This window comes from Myotis daubentonii, chromosome 3 (genome assembly GCF_963259705.1).
Source record: "Myotis daubentonii chromosome 3, mMyoDau2.1, whole genome shotgun sequence".
NCBI lineage: Eukaryota > Metazoa > Chordata > Mammalia > Chiroptera > Vespertilionidae > Myotis > Myotis daubentonii.
In genome coordinates, this window is record NC_081842.1 from 54,029,446 (window position 1) to 54,049,111 (window position 19,666).

Sequence of the window (19,666 nt, forward strand, 5' to 3'; positions counted from 1 at the left end):
AATCAAAATTATAGTTATTTTAAAAAATCAGATCAGCAAAAAATATAACATATTCTTTCGTGTGCTACAGAATTTTAGTAATTAGTTTATGTGTGCCATGAGATGAAAAAGGTTGAAAACTGTTGCTCTAGGCTTATGACTATGAAATTTGAACTTGCTGGTAATTTTGTCAAAATATCAAAAAATAGCCGTGGTCAGTGTGACTCAGTTGGTCAGATGTCGTACCTTGCATCAAAAGGTTGCCAGTTCGATTCCCAGTCAGGGCTCATGCCAGGGTTGCTGGCTTGATGCCCAGGCAGGTGGTATGCAGGAGGCAAGTGATCAATGATTCTCATCATTGATGTTTCTATCTATCCCTCTCCCTTCCTCTCTGAAATCAATAAAAATATATATATTTCAAAAAAGATTGAAAGTGATTTTAGGGATTACTCTGATTTATCATTTTGATAAATAAGCAATCTATAGCCCAAACTGTCTTGTCCAAGTTGTACATTAAGCTAATAGTAGTACAAACCATTAACTTTCTGCCCAGTGCTTTGTTATAGCACATTCCAATCAAGTGGATAGACTCAATTTTACTAGCATCTTATCTTTTGAACAAGATTTAAAAGAAACAATAAAAAACTTTCACATTAAAGTCTGTTTCTAATTAACATCACATTGGTAATAACGTTCTTATGCTTCCACTCAAAGTGGATTATCATCGACACTTCAAATTTAGAATAAAGAGAATACCTTTTTAGTCCATCTTTTTACTCCATTATATCCTTTGGTTACCAGCTGTCTATGAAAAAAGCTGTTGAAGAAGTGAACCTAGAAGAGACATCAAATACAAGCACCCAGATTATATTGGATTGTGCCCAGGTTTAACTAAAAAAAAAAAAAAAGGAAATTTAAAAATCCTTAAATATAAGATAAACAAAAAGGTGAGGGGAATTTTCTTCTTTAAAATAATAACCAAAATATAAAAAATACATTGCATGGTTTCTCATAAGATTCTGTTCCAAATTTTTATTAGAATGACCTTACAGCTGTGGTCTATAATTAGAACTGGAATGGACAGTAAACAGATTACCTGAATCCAATCAAGTAAACAAGCAACCTGACAGATTTCTCCAAATCAGGTGATAAAGTTAAAAGAAGCTATGAAAGAATGAGGTAATAATTACCTTGAACTAAAAGGATATGGATTACAAAACTAACCTCATATGAAGAATGTGAATTTGGAAATTCTTGTTGTCATAACAACTATAAAAAGGCCATAGCTTAATCATTTCTAGCACTGAAAGAATTATTCTAGTCATATGGAGCATCATGTCCTGCATACATGGCTTCAAAGCTCTGGCTTCTAAATTAGTATCAGCCCACCTGAGATAGTAAACAATTGTGGTCTTAAGTGTTTCCTCAATAACTTTGACTCACTTGAAATGATAAAATTGTTCTCTTCCTGCTGAGGTTCTCAGGATGTGGTCACCAGAACACAAGTATTATCGGCATCACCTGGGAACTTGCCAAAATGTAAATTCGGAGGCTCTACCCTAGCCCTACTGAAGCACAAACTCTGAGGTTGAGGCTCAGCAATCCGGTTTTATAAACTTTTCAGAGGATTCTGATGCACATATATTTTGAGAACCATGTAGCTTAAGATATTGGTTTTTAAAAGAGCTTAGAGTAGCTATTTCTAGGGCAGTGAGTCTCAAACTTTGTATGCATCAGAATCTGGAATGCAATCTGACAGATTGGCTTTATGATTCCAATTTAAAATACATACTTGTGATTTTAAGTGGAAAGTTATGACATTTTGTCTATATTCATAAATAGTGTTGCAATCTGAGATTCATTACATTACCTGTTTAAACTATCAGACTTACAAAAGTTTATAAAGTACTTCAAAAAGTTTTGCTTATTGAAATCAAAGGCTGCTCACTAAACAATTTGAGTACTCAGAAAGAAATTAATATATTACATTTTAAGAACAGTTTTAATATGTAACTAAGCTCTTAAGGGCATTTTATAATTTAGTTTGTATTTGAATTGAGTATCAAAGATTAATCCAAAATAAAGTGAAGCTGAATACTACTTTACCACTTTTTAAAAGATAGTAAAACTAAGTTAAATTTTAAAGCTTAAAGCAAATAGTCCCTTTTGTGCATCTTCCACTAAGAAAACGCCTTCTCAAGATATCAACAACCAGCCCTAACCAGTTTTGCTCAGTGGATAGAGCATCGGCCTGTGGACTGAAGGGCCCTAGGTTTGATTCCAGTCAAGGGCATGTACCTTGGTTGCAGGCTCCTCCCTGGCCTGGGCCCTGGTCAGGCCCTGCAGGAGGCAACTAATCTGTGTGTTTCTCTCACATCAATATTTCTGTCTTTCCCTCTCTCTTCTACTTACCCTAAAAATCACTGGAAAAATATCCTCTGTGGTGAGGAATAAAAAATAAAAAAAAAGATACCAACAACCATATCTACTTTGAAACAAATAAGCAGGAAAACACCAGCATCATGACTTTCTTATGCAGAAGTGATTTTGTAGAATGTATGCCCAAACCTAGCACCTGATCAAGACAAAATTAATCCTTTTCAAAAAAACCAAGCGATATCAAATAATTATATATAAAGTGTTTGTTTTTTAAAAACAACACTTTTTAATATACAAGGACTCTTGCTCCTAAAGAAGAGTAAGTTTTCACTTACTTTGTCTGGGACTGCATCCATTATCAGCTCACCGTACATATTAATGACCTATAAAGAAGCCAACATAAAACCAGCTTACTAACCCTCTACAATTTAGAACATCCCACTCAGAATGAATAACACATTGATACTGCTAACAGTAATCAAACCTTTTGGATAGTGGGGTTAGAGAATGAGTCACTTCAGTAAGGAATAAAGAATCCTTGATTCCAAAAGATAACTGTGAGGCCAACCCAGAAGTTATTAATTATATTTTGTTGTCCAACATCCTCTGCAACTTTTCCATGATGAGAACCTACAATACACTAACCTGGTCATTCAGCCAATTCTGACCATCCAGTGTCGCCAGATCATCCATATCTAGCATGTGCTTATTGTAGAAGACACGGAAGTTGCATTTTTGATGTCTGGCCCGATAGTTTGTTATTTCCCTATTGATAAATGGTTTTCTGAAACAGAAAGATTTTGAAATAGAAGATTAAAAACATGAGTTCTACTCCATTTATGGCTAAGTATCTTTTTTTAATCAAGAAAAAAGTCATATATGCTAAATTTTATTGTCAAGGGCTTAACGTAAGCATCATTGACAAACCTATTAGAAAAGTCTTCATTAAAGACATCTTTTAATCTTCCAAGGACATCTTTTTCACTGAGTGGAACCAAACTGCCATACTTCTTCATAACCTCATCTAGGAATCCTTAAAGAAAGAAAGAAAGATTAAGGTGGAAAAACGATTTTCAGCAGTCATTCTCCCAATGCTTAACCTATAGCACTACATATATCATACTATTAAAAAATCTTTGCCCTGGCTGGTGTGTCTTATTGGTTAGAGCATCAGCCCATGCACCGAAGGGTCGAGGGATCAATTCCTGGTCAAGGGCACATACCTGGGTTGCAGGTAAGTGTGGAAGGCAAGCAATCAATGTATCTCTCTCACCTAGATGTCTCTCTCTCTCTCTCTCTCTCTTTCTCTCTCTCTCTCTCTCTTTCTCCCCACTACCCCCCTCGGGATGAGGATTAACAACAACAAAATCTTTTAAAAATATTTTTTTTATTGATTTCAGAGATGAAGAGAGAGAGAGAGAGAGAGAGAGAGAGAGAGACAGAAACACCAATGATAAGAATCATTGCTCGGCTTCCTCCTTAACGCCTGGGTATGTGCCCGGATGGGTAATAGCACAGTGACCTCCGGATTCATATAGGTTGATGCTGGCAGAAGAGAGTGTTTGTTTTCTATTAATCCTCACCTGAGGATATTTTTCCATTGATTTTTAGGGAGTGTGAAAGAGAGCGGGAAAGACAGACAGAAACATCAATGTGAGAAAAACACACCGATTGGTTGCCTCTTGCATGAGTGTTGACTGGGGCCTGGGCCGGGCAAGAGCCTGCAACCAAGGTAGATGCCCTTGACAGGAATTGAACCCGGGACCCTTTGGTCCGCAGGCTGATGGTCTATCCACTGAGCCAAACTAGCTAGGGCAACACAATCTTTTAAAGTTATGTTTTGTGAAAAAAATAAAATGAATCAGACCCTCTCCACATAGAGAAATGTTCTAAAACATTTCACATTGGATTTCTAAGCTAGCAATGCACTATTAGGAAATGGCTAGCTAAAACTAAAGACAGACATCTTTTAGTAGTTTAACCTTGCAGTAGAATCCTATCTCTGAAAGAGTGAAATATACCAGTAAAGGGCTTAATTACCTGATTAAATGTGTCTATCACATTTGGTAACTGAAGGAATTATTTTTTAAAAAATCACAATTAGAGAAAAACCAAGATGGCGGCATAGGTAAATACCGGGAAATTGCTGCCTCCTACAACAACTTCACAAATATAACAAAAAGACAAAACGGACAGCATCCAGAACTACAGGAAGGCTGGCTGAGTGGAAATACTACAACTAGAAGGAAAGAGAAAAGCACACTGAGAGTCAGGAGCTACGGAAGTAAAGTGCAAAGGTACGGAGGCTTGAGAGCACGCGGAAAGGGGCTGGTACCTGAGGATGCGGCTGTCTTTTTGAATCGGGAGGGAGTCACAAGCTCCCGACTGCTCTGAACTCCAGTTCCGGGAAGTCTCTGGGGACCCAGGACTCATATGGGGAGAAACTGGACTGTCTGGCAGCAGGCAGAACTCTGAACTTGAGGGCAGCTTTCCCTCAGAGGTGCTTGCAGCAATTAAATTACCGGGACACTGAGACGCGCGGCCCCTTAGGGCAGGGTTGAGGATCTGCCATAGCTGCTTGCTCCGCCCTTTGATTCCATGAGACCCTGCCCCACCCAGGCTGCAGCAGAGGCTTTTGCAAATGAATGCCCTGGCCCTTTGCAACCTGAAAATTACCTAACAAATTACAGCTGGGCCAGACAGACCCAGAACTTCCAAGAGAAGGCCCAAGGCCCCACAGCAGCTTGCATTGCTTCACAGCTGGGCCTCATCTGGGCACCTCCAGACTCCAAAAAAGGAAGGGGAATCTGTAGATCTTTTCATAGCTCCTGCTGGGTAACCTCAGGCAGAGACTAAATTAGCACCTCCTTAGATCCAAGAGCCAGTGTACCCAGTGGTCAGAGGGGGACCATCCGGATTACAACTCCTCAGATCCATAAGGGACACACTCAGGGGGCAGACTCACTGAGCATCAAAGCCCCATTGAAGCAAGTCTTGCCCCAGAAGGGTGTCTTCAGCACAGAAGTTCTCCCACTGCAGACACAGCTGATTCTCACTGCCAGTTGGCCTGGAGGTCAATTCCTCCCAGTGATCCTACAGCAATCAAGGCATAACTACAACAAGACTGTGCACAAAGCCCACAAGGGGGTGCACCAAGAGTGTCCACCTCAGGTAACTGGGGAGGCTGAGCCACTGGGCCCTACAGGACACCTAGCACACAAAACCACAATACCAACACAGGGAAGCATAAAAAATGTGGAGACAAAGAAACAGGTCACAAATGACAGAAATGGAGGAAAGCAAATGACTGGATATAGAGTTCAAAACCACGTTTATAAGGTTTTTCAAGAATTTTATGGAAACCGCCGATCAATTTAGTGAGATCCTGGAGGATATGAAAAAAGACCAACTAGAAATTAAGCATACACTGACTGAAATAAAGAATAATATACAGAGATCCAACAGCAGACAAGAGGATCCCAAGAATCAAGTCAAAGATTTGAAATATCAAGAAACAAAAAATAACCAACCGAAAAAGAAAAAAGAAAAAAGATTCCAAAAATATGAAGATAGTGTAAGGAGCCTCTGGGACAACTTCAAGCATATCAACATCAGAATTATAGGGGTGCCAGAAGAAGAGAGAGGACAAGATATTGAAAACCTATTTGAAGAAATAATGACAGAAAACTTCCCCTACCTGGTGAAAGAAATAGACTTGCAAGTCCAGGAAGCGCAGAGAACTCCAAGCAAAAGGAACCCAAAGAGGACCACACCAAGACACATCATAATTAAAATGCCAAGAGCAAAAGACAAAGAGAGAATCTTAAAAGCAGCAAGAGAAAAAAAGTCAGTTACCTACAAGGGAGTACCCATACAACTATCAGCTGATTTCTCAACAGAAACCATGCAGGCCAGAAGAGAGGGGCAAGAAATAGTCAAAGTGATGAATAGCAAGAACCTACAACCAAGATTACTTTATCCAGCAAAGCTATCATTCAGAATTGAAGGTCAGATAAAGAGCTTCACAGGTAAGAAAAAGCTAAAGGAGTTCATCACCACCAAACCAGCATTATATGAAATGCTGAAAGGTATTCTTTAAGAAGAGGAAGAAGAAAAAGGAACTCTTACCATTTGCCACAGCATGGATGGAACTGGAGAGCATTATGCTAAGTGAAATAAGCCAGTCAGAGAAGGATAAATACCACATGATCTCACTCATTTGTGGAATATAATGAACAACATAAACTGACGAACAAGGACTGATCCAGAGATGGAGAGGCATTGATTGGACTGTCGGGCCTTGGAGGGAAGGTAGCGGAGGGTGGAGGTAAGGGGGAAAGATCAACCAAAGGACTTATATGCAAGCATATAGGCCTAACCAATGGACACGGACAACGGGGGGGTGAGGGCATGAGCAGGGGGGTGGGGGGGGTAGGGGGTAACGTGGGAATAAGGACACATATGTAATAGCTTAATCAATAAAAAAAATATTTTTTAAAAAAATCACAATTAGAGCCCTGGCCAGTGTGGCTCAGTTGGTTGAACATCGTCCCACGCACCCAGAGATCCTTGGTTTAATTCCTGGTCATGCAGGGCACATGCCTGGGTTTCAGGCTCAATCCCCAAGAAGGGGCTAGCAGGAGGCAGCTGATCGATGTTTCTCTCTCCCTCTCTCCCCCTTCCTCTCTAAAAATCAATAAACACACACACACACACATATGTTAAATATAACATAAATATAATATAAATTTAATACATATATTTAAATCACAATTAGAGGGAATGAATTGTTGAGACTGCTGTCAAAGTATCATTTGGTAAAGGTGTGTAATTTCTCATCTCCAAGAAAGGGGCAAATTCGAAGGCATTTTAAATATACAACTTGATAGCATTATTATAATCTGAAAAACACTATGAGGTAAGCTTAACTAAATAACAGCAAGTAGCATATTTTAAGAAGGGAAACAGAATTAAGGATGACTTCTTGGCCAGAATAGAGAATCGTCTTCAGGTCAATTTAGGTAACATGTATATGCATTTCAATGACTTCCAAAATGACCCACTGAATATACCCAAAAAGGCCCTAGGAAATAAAACCAGGACATTATTCTAAGTAAACACAAAGAAGCTGAAGAAAGGCTGAGAGGCTCATAAAAGTGCAGGCGTGACTTGTGCTATTCACTGATGCTGAATGGGGAGGGCAACAGCCCCACTGACCATCAGTCTGACAGTTAAGTCTACTAGGTTAACATGGGAAAAATAAGGACAATAGACATTTATTTTACTCAGCTCCCTTTCTAACTTTAAGAATGGCCTCTGCTACACATCAACACAAAATGAACAGGAAGGACCACAACAAAATGACTGTCTTGGAAATGGAGTGTTTTGTATAGGGAAGGGGCAAAAAAAGGGTGTGAAAACCCCATTTTTCTTCCTGTTAGTCTCTCATCAGAGTGGCTCCCAATTGGAAAGGCTTAAGACAAGAACAAAGGTCAAGGTATAGTAAACAGCAAAAAGTTGTTTGCTTATGCCTGGTTCTGATCTAGGCTTTAGGTATATGGAAGAGGGGAAAAAAAAGGAGGTCCCATGATCCAGATTAATCAGAGTAGGAGATAGAGATTTGGGGCTTCTAAGAAGGAATAGAGCATATATTTACCTTCAACATTTACTATGTCATATCTTATAGTTATCTAACTATAGACTTGTATATACAAGGGAGAATGGGCCCAAAACAGAAAATAAGGAATCCCAACATCTGAGCAACTGCATTCAAGGAAGACATTTTATCCTATTTAATAAAAGCATAATATGCAAATCAACCAAATGGCAGAACAACCGGTCACTATGACGTGCACTTACCACCAAGGGGCAGACGCTCAACACAGGAACTGCCCTCTGATGGTCAGTGTGCTCCCACAGGAGTAGAGCAGCTCAGCTAAAAGCCGGGCTCGGCTGGCAAGCCCAGCAGCAGTGGCGGGAGCCTCTGCTGCAGGCAGGCAGTAAGGAGCGAGGGGTCGTGGACTGTGAGAGCCCTGGACTGCGAGAAGGATGTCTGACTGCCAGCTTAGTGGACATCCTAAGCCAGCAGTTGGACATCCCCTGAGGGGTCCCAGACTGCAAGAGGGCACAGGCCAGGCTGAGGGACCTCTAGTATAAAAATAATTCTATTAACAAAAGATTACAGCTTAGGCCCAGCAACCTTAATGGAAACTTCTCAAATAAAAAAGCAGGCTCATCTATCTAGGGCATAGGGACTTCAATGCCAAACAAGTACCATGGCAAAGAGGTGTCCCTGTTAACACTGTTATTTCTGGATGGTAGTATTTTGGGGGATATTAAGTTGTTATATTTTTCACCTCTTATCTGTACTTTTGTTTTCACTTTCAGATGATAAATATGGATTCCTAATGCCAGAAAGGCCCTACCTGAATCTTCAAGGAGAATCTTAGATGACAACGTCTCACTGATGCATACCATTTACTCACTGGGACCATAAGCTAAGCGCTGGCATCTCACTTCATCCTTGTAAACACCCTATGTCAGCCGTGGGCAAACTACGGCCCGCGGGCCGGATCCGGCCCGTTTGAAATGAATAAAACTAAAAAAAAAAAAAAAAGACTGTACCCTTTTACGTAATGATGTTTACTTTGAATTTATATTAGTTCACACAAACACTCCATCCATGCTTTTGTTCCGGCCCTCCGGTCCAGTTTAAGAACCCATTGTGGCCCTCGAGTCAAAAAGTTTGCCCACCCCTGCCCTGTGTGTTAGACAGTATCCCTATTTTACAAATGGAAACCAGCTTAGGGAGATTAAGTAACTTTCCCAAGGATCCCTAACTAGCATATATCAGAACCAAGACCGACTGCAGGTCAAACGACAACAGACACTGAGCAGTTAGCTCTTATGCTATGCTACCTCCAAAACAAGAACTACCCATTATCTTTTCCCTACAATTTTTGTTCACTGCACCTTCCCTTTTTAACACGAGTAGGCCAAGAATTACCCAGAAAACAGACTTAAAATGAGGGTTAAATCCATTATTCTTTTCTTTAATTGAGGACTTTAAAAAATATTTTTTATTAATTTTGAGAGAGAGAGAAACGATGTGAGAGCGAAATGTCAGTTGGCTGCCTCCTACATACCCCCTACCAGGGATCAAGCCTGCAACCTGAGCATGTGCCCTGACCAGGAATGGAACCAGCAATCTTTCAATGTAGGGAATGACATTCTAACCAATTGAGCCACACTGACCAGGCCTATTAGTCTTTACCCACTTGCTATCGCCAAACTAATAAACCAAAAAGGAAAAGTGCATTTGGAATACAATTTCTTTTACATCAAAAGCACTAAAATTTCACCCTAGCCGGTTTGGCTCAGTGGATGGAGCATCAGCCTGCGGACTGAAGGGTCCCGGGTTCGATTCCAGTCAAGGGCATGTACCTTGGTTGCGGGCACATCCCCAGTAGGGGGTGTGCAGGAGGCAGCTGATTGATGTTTCTCTCTCATCAATGTTTCTAGCTCTCTATCCCTCTCCCTTCCTCTCTGTAAAAAATCAATAAAATATATTTTTTTAAAAAGTACTAAAATTTCAATGTGACTAAAAAGCAAAGGACAAAATGTTAGGAAAAAACAAAATAACAAAAAACTAGTTCAAATTATAGTCCATCCCGCAAGTACAAAAGGTAATAATTTAAAAAATAAAACCTGAGAAAAACTAAGATGGCGGCATAGGTAAATACCGGGAAATTGCTGCCTCCCACAACAACTTCAAAAATACAAGGAAAAGACAAAACGGACATCATCCAGAACTACAGGAAGGCTGGCTGAGTGGAAATTCTACAACTAGAAGGAAAGAAAAGCACACTGAGAGCCAGAGGAGCTGCGGAAGTAAAGTGAAGAGGTACGGAGGCTCGCGCGCGCAGCAAGGGGCTGGCACCTGAGGATGCGGCTGTCTTTTTGAATCGGGAGGGAGTCACAAGCTCCTGACTGCTCTGAACTCTAGTTCCGGAAAGTCTATGGGGACCCAGGACTCATATGGGGAGAAACTGGACTGTCTGGCAGCAGGCAGAACTCTGAACTTGAGGGCAGCTTTCCCTCAGAGGTGCTTGCAGCAATTAAATTACCGGGACACTGAGACGCGCGGCCCCTTAGGGCAGGGTTGAGGATCTGCCATAGCTGCTTGCTCCGCCCTTTGATTCCATGAGACCCTGCCCCACCCAGGCTGCAGCAGAGGCTTTTGCAAATGAATGCCCTGGCCCTTTGCAACCTGAAAATTACCTAACAAATTACAGCTGGGCCAGACAGACCCAGAACTTCCAAGAGAAGGCCCAAGGCCCCACAGCAGCTTGCATTGCTTCACAGCTGGGCCTCATCTGGGCACCTCCAAACTCCAAAAAAGGAAGGGGAATCTTCAGTTCTCTTCGTAGCTCCTGCTGGGTAACCTCAGGCAGAGACTAAATTAGCACCTCCTTAGATCCAAGAGCCGGTGTACCCAGTGGTCAGAGGGGGACCATCCAGATTACAACTCCTCAGATCCATAAGGGACACACTCAGGGGGCAGACTCACTGAGCACCAAAGCCCCACTGAAGCAAGTCTTGCCCCAGAAGGGTGTCTTCAGCACAGAAGTTCTCCCACTGCAGACACAGCTGATTCTCACTGCCAGTTGGCCTGGAGGTCAATTCCTCCCAGTGATCCTACAGCAATCAGGGCATAACTACAACAAGACTGTGCACAAAGCCCACAAGGGGGTGCACCAAGAGTGTCCACCTCAGGTAACTGGGGAGGCTGAGCCACTGGGCCCTACAGGACACCTAGCACACAAAACCACTCTACCAACACAGGGAAGCATAAAAAATGTGGAGACAAAGAAACAGGTCACAAATGACAGAAATGGAGGAAAGCAAACGACTGGATATAGAGTTCAAAACCACGTTTATAAGGTTTTTCAAGAATTTTATGGAAACCGCCGATCAATTTAGTGAGACCCTGGAGGATATGAAAAAAGACCAACTAGAAATTAAGCATACACTGACTGAAATAAAGAATAATATACAGAGATCCAATAGCAGACAAGAGGATCCCAAGAATCAAGTCAGAGATTCGAAATACAAAGAAACAAAAAATACCCAACCGAAAAAGAAAAAAGAAAAAAGATTCCAAAAATATGAAGATAGTGTAAGGAGCCTCTGGGACAACTTCAAGCATACCAACATCAGAATTATAGGGGTACCAGAAGAAGAGAGAGGACAAGATATTGAAAACCTATTTGAAGAAATAATGACAGAAAACTTCCCCTACCTGGTGAAAGAAATAGACTTACAAGTCCAGGAAGCGCAGAGAACCCCAAACAAAAGGAACCCAAAGAGGACCACACCAAGACACATCATAATTAAAATGCCAAGAGCAAAAGACAAAGAGAGAATCTTAAAAGCAGCAAGAGAAAAAAAGTCAGTTACCTACAAGGGAGTACCCATATGACTGTCAGCTGATTTCTCAACAGAAACCATGCAGGCCAGAAGAGAGGGGCAAGAAATAGTCAAAGTGATGAATAGCAAGAACCTACAACCAAGATTACTTTATCCAGCAAAGCTATCATTCAGAATAGAAGGTCAGATAAAGAGCTTCACAGATAAGAAAAAGCTAAACGAGTTCATCACCACCAAACCAGCATTATATGAAATGCTGAAAGGTATTCTTTAAGAAGAGGAAGAAGAAAAAGGAACTCTTACCATTTGCCACAGCATGGATGGAACTGGAGAGCGGATAAATTCCACATGATCTCACTCATTTGTGGAATATAATGAACAACATAAACTGATGAACAAGGACTGATGCAGAGATGGAGAGGCATTGATTGGACTGTCGGGCCTTGGAGGGAAGGTAGGGGAGGGTGGGGGTAAGGGGGAAAGATCAACCAAAGGACTTATATGCAAGCATATAGGCCTAACCAATGGACACGGACAACAGGAGGGTGAGGGCATGAGCGGGGGGGGTGGGGGGGGGGGTAGGGGGTAACGTGGGGATAAGGACACATATGTAATATCTTAATCTATAAAAAATATATTTAAAAAATATATAACCTGAGGTATTATTTTAGAAGTTAAATTGGACAGTTTTTTCTTGAAACAGCATCCCATCCTAAAAGTGGGAAAAGGTTGTGTTATGCACAAAAGGAATGCAACCACCTGGTTCTCCAACAAATATAATACACATGCCAGAAATCAAAAGGAAGGTATTGATGTATTGTATATGCCTGAAACTTATGTAAGTCTGTTAATCAATATCACCCCATTACATTCAATTTAAAAAATTTTTTAATAATGAAATATAAGGATAAACTTAAGGATTGTGCAAAATCTAAGTAAAAAGCATTATAAAATTCTATATGGGACACATAGGTCAATAAATGGAATAATTCTTTGTTTTTAGACAGGAAAACACAAATGTTGTAATCAATGCAATTTTCCCTAAATTAATCTATAAATGTAATACAATACCAATTAAAAGCCATGTGTGTTTTTTTTTTAATTAAAAAAACCCCAAAATTCCTCTTGAGACAAAAATGTGAGAAATTCCTATAAACTTTTAAGGATTAAAAGGGAGCAGTGAATAAGGGTCAAGAGAAGAAACAGAGAGCCTAGTCAACTAACTAGCAATTAAAGCAGAATAGTGCTAGCACAGGAACAGACCCAATGGCAGGTGGCATCTCATGACCCTGGGGAAAAGATGAATCAATCAATCAATGGTACTAAATAGAACCAGTGACCAAATATTTTATTCACAGTTGGAATTCATCTTGGTGTAAAGAATGAGGTAGGGCCCTAACCAGTTTGGCTCAGTGGATAGAGCATTGGCCTGCGGACTCAGGGGTCCCAGGTTCGATTCCGGTCAAGGGCATGTACCTTGGTTGCAGGCATACACCCAGCGGGGAGTGTGCAGGAGGCAGCTGATGGATGTTTCTCTCTCATCGATGTTTCTAACTCTCTATCCCTCTCCCTTCCTCTCTGTAAAGAATCAATAAAATATATTAAAAAAAAAAAAAAGAATGAGGTAGGGATCCATCTTTTTTCCAAATGGCTAAATGTAAAAATAACACATTAATAATCTAGAAGAAAGTAGGAATGAATATTTTTATAGTATTGAAACAGGAAAAAGCTTCAATTTTAAGGTTTTTTTCTAACATATGACCATAAACATTTTAAAATAAAGTGGCAATTACACTGTAATTACTTTAGAACTTTACACTCTTATGAACATGTTTTTCTTAAACATGGAAATAGTACACTATATTTACTCTTCTTTTTAAAAATATTTTTTTATTGATATTTTACAGAGGAGAACGGAGAGGGATAGAGAGTTAGAAACATCAATGAGAGAGAAACATTGATCAGCTGCCTCCTGCACACCTCCTACTGGGGATGTGCCCGCAACCCAGGTACATGCCTTGATCGGAATCGAACCTGGGACCTTTCAGTCCACAGGCCAACACTCTCCACTGAGCCAAACCGGTTAGGACTATTTACTCTTCTTGAATCTCCTTTTTTTCCTTCAATACATGTTTTTACCTAAGTAAATTCAAAACAACCTAGTAGTCCATTACATGGGTATGCCAGATTTTAACCAATTCCCTACTGATGTCCATTTAAGTTAATTTTTAGTTCTCTAAGTAATTAAAACCTTTGACATACCATTGTTCTATTGGTTGCCAGAACAGTCAAATTTCTGGATCAAAGGACAACTGTATGTCTAAAACTTTAACTTTTCACTTAAGAGTTTTGTTATATACATATACAAGTTTTTAATGTTTATGAAGTTAGATTGATATATTTTTATTGCTTGAGTTTCCCATGATGCTTGTTTATTAAAATGGTCTTTTGTACTTATTTTTTAAGTTTTATTGAACTATGATTCACACACCAGAAAATTCAACCTCTTAAAGTGAACAATTCAATGATTTTATATATTCAGACTTGTGCAACCATTATCACTTAATTCCAGAACATTTGCATTACCCCACAGAGAAACTTGTTAGTAGTCACTCCTCATTCTTCTCTCCCTAGCCCCTGGCAAACATTAATCTACTTTTTATCTCCACATATTTGCCTATTCTGGACATGCCAAATCAATAGAATCCTACAGTATGTGGCCTTTTTGTTTGGCATCTTTCACTTAGCACATTTTCAAGGTTCATCCACACTGAAACATACTGTATATCAGTATTCCGTTTCTATTTATGATACAATAATTCACTGTGTAGATATACCAAATTCTATTTATCCATTCATCAGTTAATAAACATTTAGGTTGTTTCCACTTCTTGACTATTATGAATAATGATGCTACGAACATTGTGCACAAGTTTTTTATGTATTTACTTGTTCTTAATTAAATTTTTAATCCATCTATTCTAGAATGTTGACATAGGAATCTATTTCTTTCCTTCCAAAACAGTAGCTAATCTGAATACAGAACCCTAGATTTTCTTATCTTCCCTCAAGTCTATTAAAAGTATGCATGGTTTCTATCTCATCGATGTTTCTATCTTTATCCCCCTCTCTTTCTAAAAAAATCAATAAAAACATACTTTTAAAAAGTTATCTTGTACAAGCAAAACTCAGTAATAGTTTTTTCAGCAACTCACAGCTATCACTGCAAAGCATCCAACTTGGTTTTGAAGAGTAACTTTCTCTTTACACTCATATTTCATTTAAACTAATGAATAAAATTATGAAGCAGTAAGTATATTGAAGTAAGTACAGCTGTTGATAAATATGTAAGCCCACTGCAATGAGCATAATGTACAGTTATTTTAGAAAAGAGGCAGCATTCAGCATACCATGGGATTTAATTGGCTAATGCTATAGAAGTCAGTGAAGGGAGCATCTACTATACTGACTATCCTATATTGAGTCTTATTCTAATGGCTCTATTAATCCTGATTACTCAGGTTTAGTTCTTTTATTTGTTAAATCTATCTTTCATTGTGTTGGCTTTCTTTGGATGGTTGGTGATAGATTCTGGGCTCATGTCTACTTGGGTTAACTTGAAGGGTGGAGGGAGGGCTATGATGGGCAGTAGATGTTGCTCTGCCTTGAACAATTTTCAATGTGGTGCAGATGCTAAGAACTCCAAAAACTGTTCTTCTGGAAATGACTGTTCCTCATTCTTGCCAAGTGTTACAGTATTGGAGCAGGGGGGATGGGAAATGTCCTCTCTCCCCATCAATCTCTGGTTAGAATATCAATGCCGTATGTCAAGGGGGTGAGGATTTCAGCTTGATAGCAGATATCCTCCTTGCTGCTATGTGGCACAGGCAGGGAGAGATACTTTTGTTGAGATTCCCCTACTCAGTCTTTTATCATAGGTCTCCGCTTTCCTCTCTACCTCCATCTTCCAGAAATGGGACTCACTTGATATTGCATCATTTTCCTACACTAATCTTCCTTCTGCTGCTGGGCTATGCTCTGGGCCTTCCCTCCACTTTCTGCCTTTTGGGAGTTTCTCAGTTTCTGACTTACCAAACTCTCCTCCTAGTTTTGGGTATGGAGAGACACGTGTGTTTTTAACATACTTTTCATGCATTACAATACAGATCACTAATGTGAATAAATGTAAATTCTATAAAAGTTCCTACTTCCTCACATCATGCTACAGTTTTACTATATGCCATATTCAATGTATCTATTGTTTTTGGAAGTGCTACATCTATATGTACAAATTAATTTGGTATTTGTGGGTAAATATTAACTATTTTAGATTTGTGTATCATGGTTCTGCTAACCTCACGGTAGGGAAATTTGTCTTTCTTCTAGACAGTATAAATGACAGAAATAGGTTTTTTAAAGATTTGCTAGGACTCTGTACTTTAAGAGGTTTTTTGCATGTGTGTCTGGGAACTTTTTATACAGATTTAATTGTTGGGCAAACAAAGTGTTCAGACCACCAAGAAGTAACTCTCCTAACTCCCCAGAAAAAGCCATTTATAAAAATTTGATATATCTGTCAAGATATATCTTATACATATGTGGACACATATATACATATACTTATCCTACATATGTGCATATGTATCATTTAACAAAATGGCATCATTTTACAACTTGCTTTTGCACTTTATATACAGCTTTCAGTATCAAAATACAGATAAAATTTATTCCTTAACAGCTTCATAGTATACTATTGCTTGGATGTGCCATAACTTTTACTTCCATAAAAACATTTGTTGTCTTAAGTAATGTGCCCATACAAATATATTTGTACTCTTTTAGATCTTGGATAAAGTGCAATAAGGGGAATGGGTCAAAAATTGATACTACCATAGTGTCTTCCAAAAATATTTATGCCAACTGATTTTGTGGGGTAGATTTTAACAATTAGGCTTTAAAACATGACACAGTAACTTGAGGCCATAAAGACAGATATATTTTACTATGAAAGAACTGACAATTTCTGTTAAGCAAAAATATCATATACAAAGTCGAGGCTTTCATCTTTTGGGAGAGAAAAACTTAAACTCTTATAATATTTATAATTAAAATTTAACATCTTTAAAACTAGAATGATGATAAGGTCTATGAAGGTAAGAATCAGTGTATCCTACCCTCACAGAATATTTAATGCTACATTCTTAGAACTATCACACTGCCTGGTACATAAGAGCTTCTTGTAATTAAATAAATAAAATATAAATAACTCAATAGAAAAATAGGCAAAGAAAAGTTATATACAAACAAAAAATGGCTAACAAATATAGACAAAAATGTTCAAACTTTAAACTAAAAAATGCAAATTATGACTTGGGGTGGTAAACACACAATACAATATACAGATGATATACCCCTGATGATGTACCCCAGGGGTATTACAGAATTGTACCCCTGAAGCCTATATAATTTTATTAACCAATGTCACCCAAAGAAATTCAATAGTATTAAAAAATGTTTGATAAAAAATAAATAAAAACTGAACATTAAAGTGAAAACTCTCATGATCTATAAGACTGACAAAGTTTAACAAGTGTAAATTGGTTCAGCTTTTTGAATGCTAATTTAACAATTCTCTTAAAATTTTAAATGTATTCTTCCAGCATCAATTCTACTACTAGGAATTTCACTTACAGAAACACTTGCATAATTATAAAGAAGTAGTTTCACTGCACCATTGTTGATAGAAGAAAACAACTGTAAGCACCACAAGTGTCCATCAATCAAGAATTAAATAAACTATGGGACATCTACATAATAAAACAATATAAAAAACAAATGTCGAGAAGAATGTCTAATTGTTTAAAGGGAAATCCATGTGTGGAAGGGAAAAACACCATCCTAGAAAGGATAATGGACAGCAAGTGTGGGCTGGAGGTTGAGGGAGAATAAAAGAAGAGTGCATACCAGAAAGGCAGATTGACAGCTGTTCATCATCCACTGGAGATGCTTTTTGACTGTTCTTCCCATCTCCCACTTGATTTTCTAGTGTGACTCCACTGCACATCAGAGGAGCCTCCAGCGGACTTTTACAGTAAGGGTGGTCCAGTAACTTAGAACTAAGAATGTTCTGTTTGAGAGATCCATCCTCATCCATCTGGTATGAGCTCTCTTTCTGAACAGTCTCTTCGGACATAGGCCCATCTACATTACTTACAGATTGATCTGCCCCAGACACTGACAATTTTACTGTGTTGTCATTGACAGTACTTGTCCGATTTTCCTGACCAAGAGTCATATTTTCTCTTTCGGTTTCTGAGATAAACACATTACTAGAATGATGCTCTGGTAAGGGGATGTCATGAATTAGCTCTGGAAACTCCCACTTAGGAGGGGAAGAGGGTGACTGGTCCCAGGTGTATGTGGCACTGCCATTCTGTTGGTCAGGGAATGCTTCAGCTAAACTAAGCTCCTTGCCCAAGAAAGGGCTTCCTTTAGTGCAGCCATCAGGCACATGAGAGTTCTTTTCCTTCATCACAGCACTGCTGTCCATACCTGGGAAGTGTGGTTGATGCCGACAAGAAGGGTCTTTAAGTTCTGGGGAAGGGAATGGGCTACAACTGCCACCCTCACCGTTCTCCCTAAGGGTCTCTTGACGGTCCCCAGTGACCTGCACCCAGCTTTGCTGGGCTTTTTTTAGCTTGCAAACTTTGCTTTTTGTTCTGAAGTGCTGGGATCTGAGAATCCTGTACCGAAATCTAATCATGGATAATTTCTCATACATCATAAGAGGAGATACTTTTATTCTTCTATGTTGGTTAAGTTGGAACTTTTTTGGAGTCAGAGGTCCCCTATTCCTGTGGTGCTCCAGCCCTCGGTAGCAGCCATAACAAAAGCGCTTTCTCTTATGGTTGCTCAAGGTGACCACAACTGTGCCACTCTCACCTGAACTTTGGCTCTCCCCATTGAACTTCATGGGAAAGTCAGAAGCTTGCAGCTCCGTCCTAGGTCTGTGACCAATAGCCTGATCTAAAACACTATTTGCTGGTAAGTCAGCAACTGCCTGCAAGAGATTTTTCTCTCCGTGGTACTCATGGTCAGAGTTCTTTGCTGACAGCAAATTCTCTGCTTGGAGTTTCAGGAGGGTCCTTGAGGAGGAAACTAAGTGTTTAGTGCTGTTTCTTTTCACTTTAGAGGACAGAGTACTAACATTTTCAGCAGCCACATTCGACTTTGTCTTAGCAAAAAGCGGTTCATCCTGGATCCAAGTTTGCTGGATTTGAAGGGCCTTCTCTCTGCACTGGAAATGCCTCAACTGCCTGCTCCAAGTAACTGGCCTTCCCAACTTTGCTTTCAGAATGCACAGGTGCTGGTGAAAGTAGAACTTCTTAAAACCTCCAAACCCAGTATTCCATTTCTCAGAAAAGGCTAAGTGGATTCCTTTTCTCCATAGAATTTTCCTCTGTTTTTTCATCTTTCTGATGCATAATGAGATCTGGATGTAGCTGTAAAGAAGAAAAAGAAAAGTTACATTTCCACCCTAAAAATTAGGTCATAAAAAGCCCTGGCCGGGTAGCTCGGTTGGTTAGAGCATCGTCCATATACACCAATGCTGCAGGTTCAATCCCTAGTCAGGACACATACAAAGTCAGTCAATGACTGCATGAATATGTAGAATAATAAATTGATGATTCTCTCTGTCTTTCCCTTCCTCTCTCTGAAAAAATCAATAAAAAAAATTTAGGTCAAGCCCTGGCCAGTGTGGCTTGGTTGGGTGTCATCCTGTGCACTGAAAGGTTGCTGGTTCGATTCCAGGTCATGGCACATGCCCAGGTTGTGAGCTTGATCCCAGGTAGAGGGCATGCAGGAGGCAGTTGATTGA

The 19,666-nt window shown here is 39.5% G+C and overlaps 1 protein-coding gene across 14 annotated transcripts in view; it reads right to left on the bottom strand.

Moving 5' to 3' along the window:
• The window catches only part of SENP5 (SUMO specific peptidase 5), a 66,188-nt gene that overhangs the window by 28,503 nt on the left and 18,019 nt on the right, over positions 1-19,666 (bottom strand). For 11 of the 14 annotated variants that reach the window (XM_059687481.1, XM_059687480.1, XM_059687476.1 and 8 more), the window contains 5 exons: positions 17,752-19,289; positions 3,286-3,391; positions 3,004-3,142; positions 2,694-2,741; positions 736-813 (listed from right to left, as the gene is read on the bottom strand). In XM_059687481.1, the coding sequence (XP_059543464.1) occupies positions 736-813; positions 2,694-2,741; positions 3,004-3,142; positions 3,286-3,391; positions 17,752-19,289 (1,909 nt within the window). The remainder of the gene's footprint in view (positions 1-735; positions 814-2,693; positions 2,742-3,003; positions 3,143-3,285; positions 3,392-17,751; positions 19,290-19,666) is intronic. The other 3 variants (XM_059687482.1, XM_059687479.1, XM_059687486.1) reach the window with 1 other exon arrangement.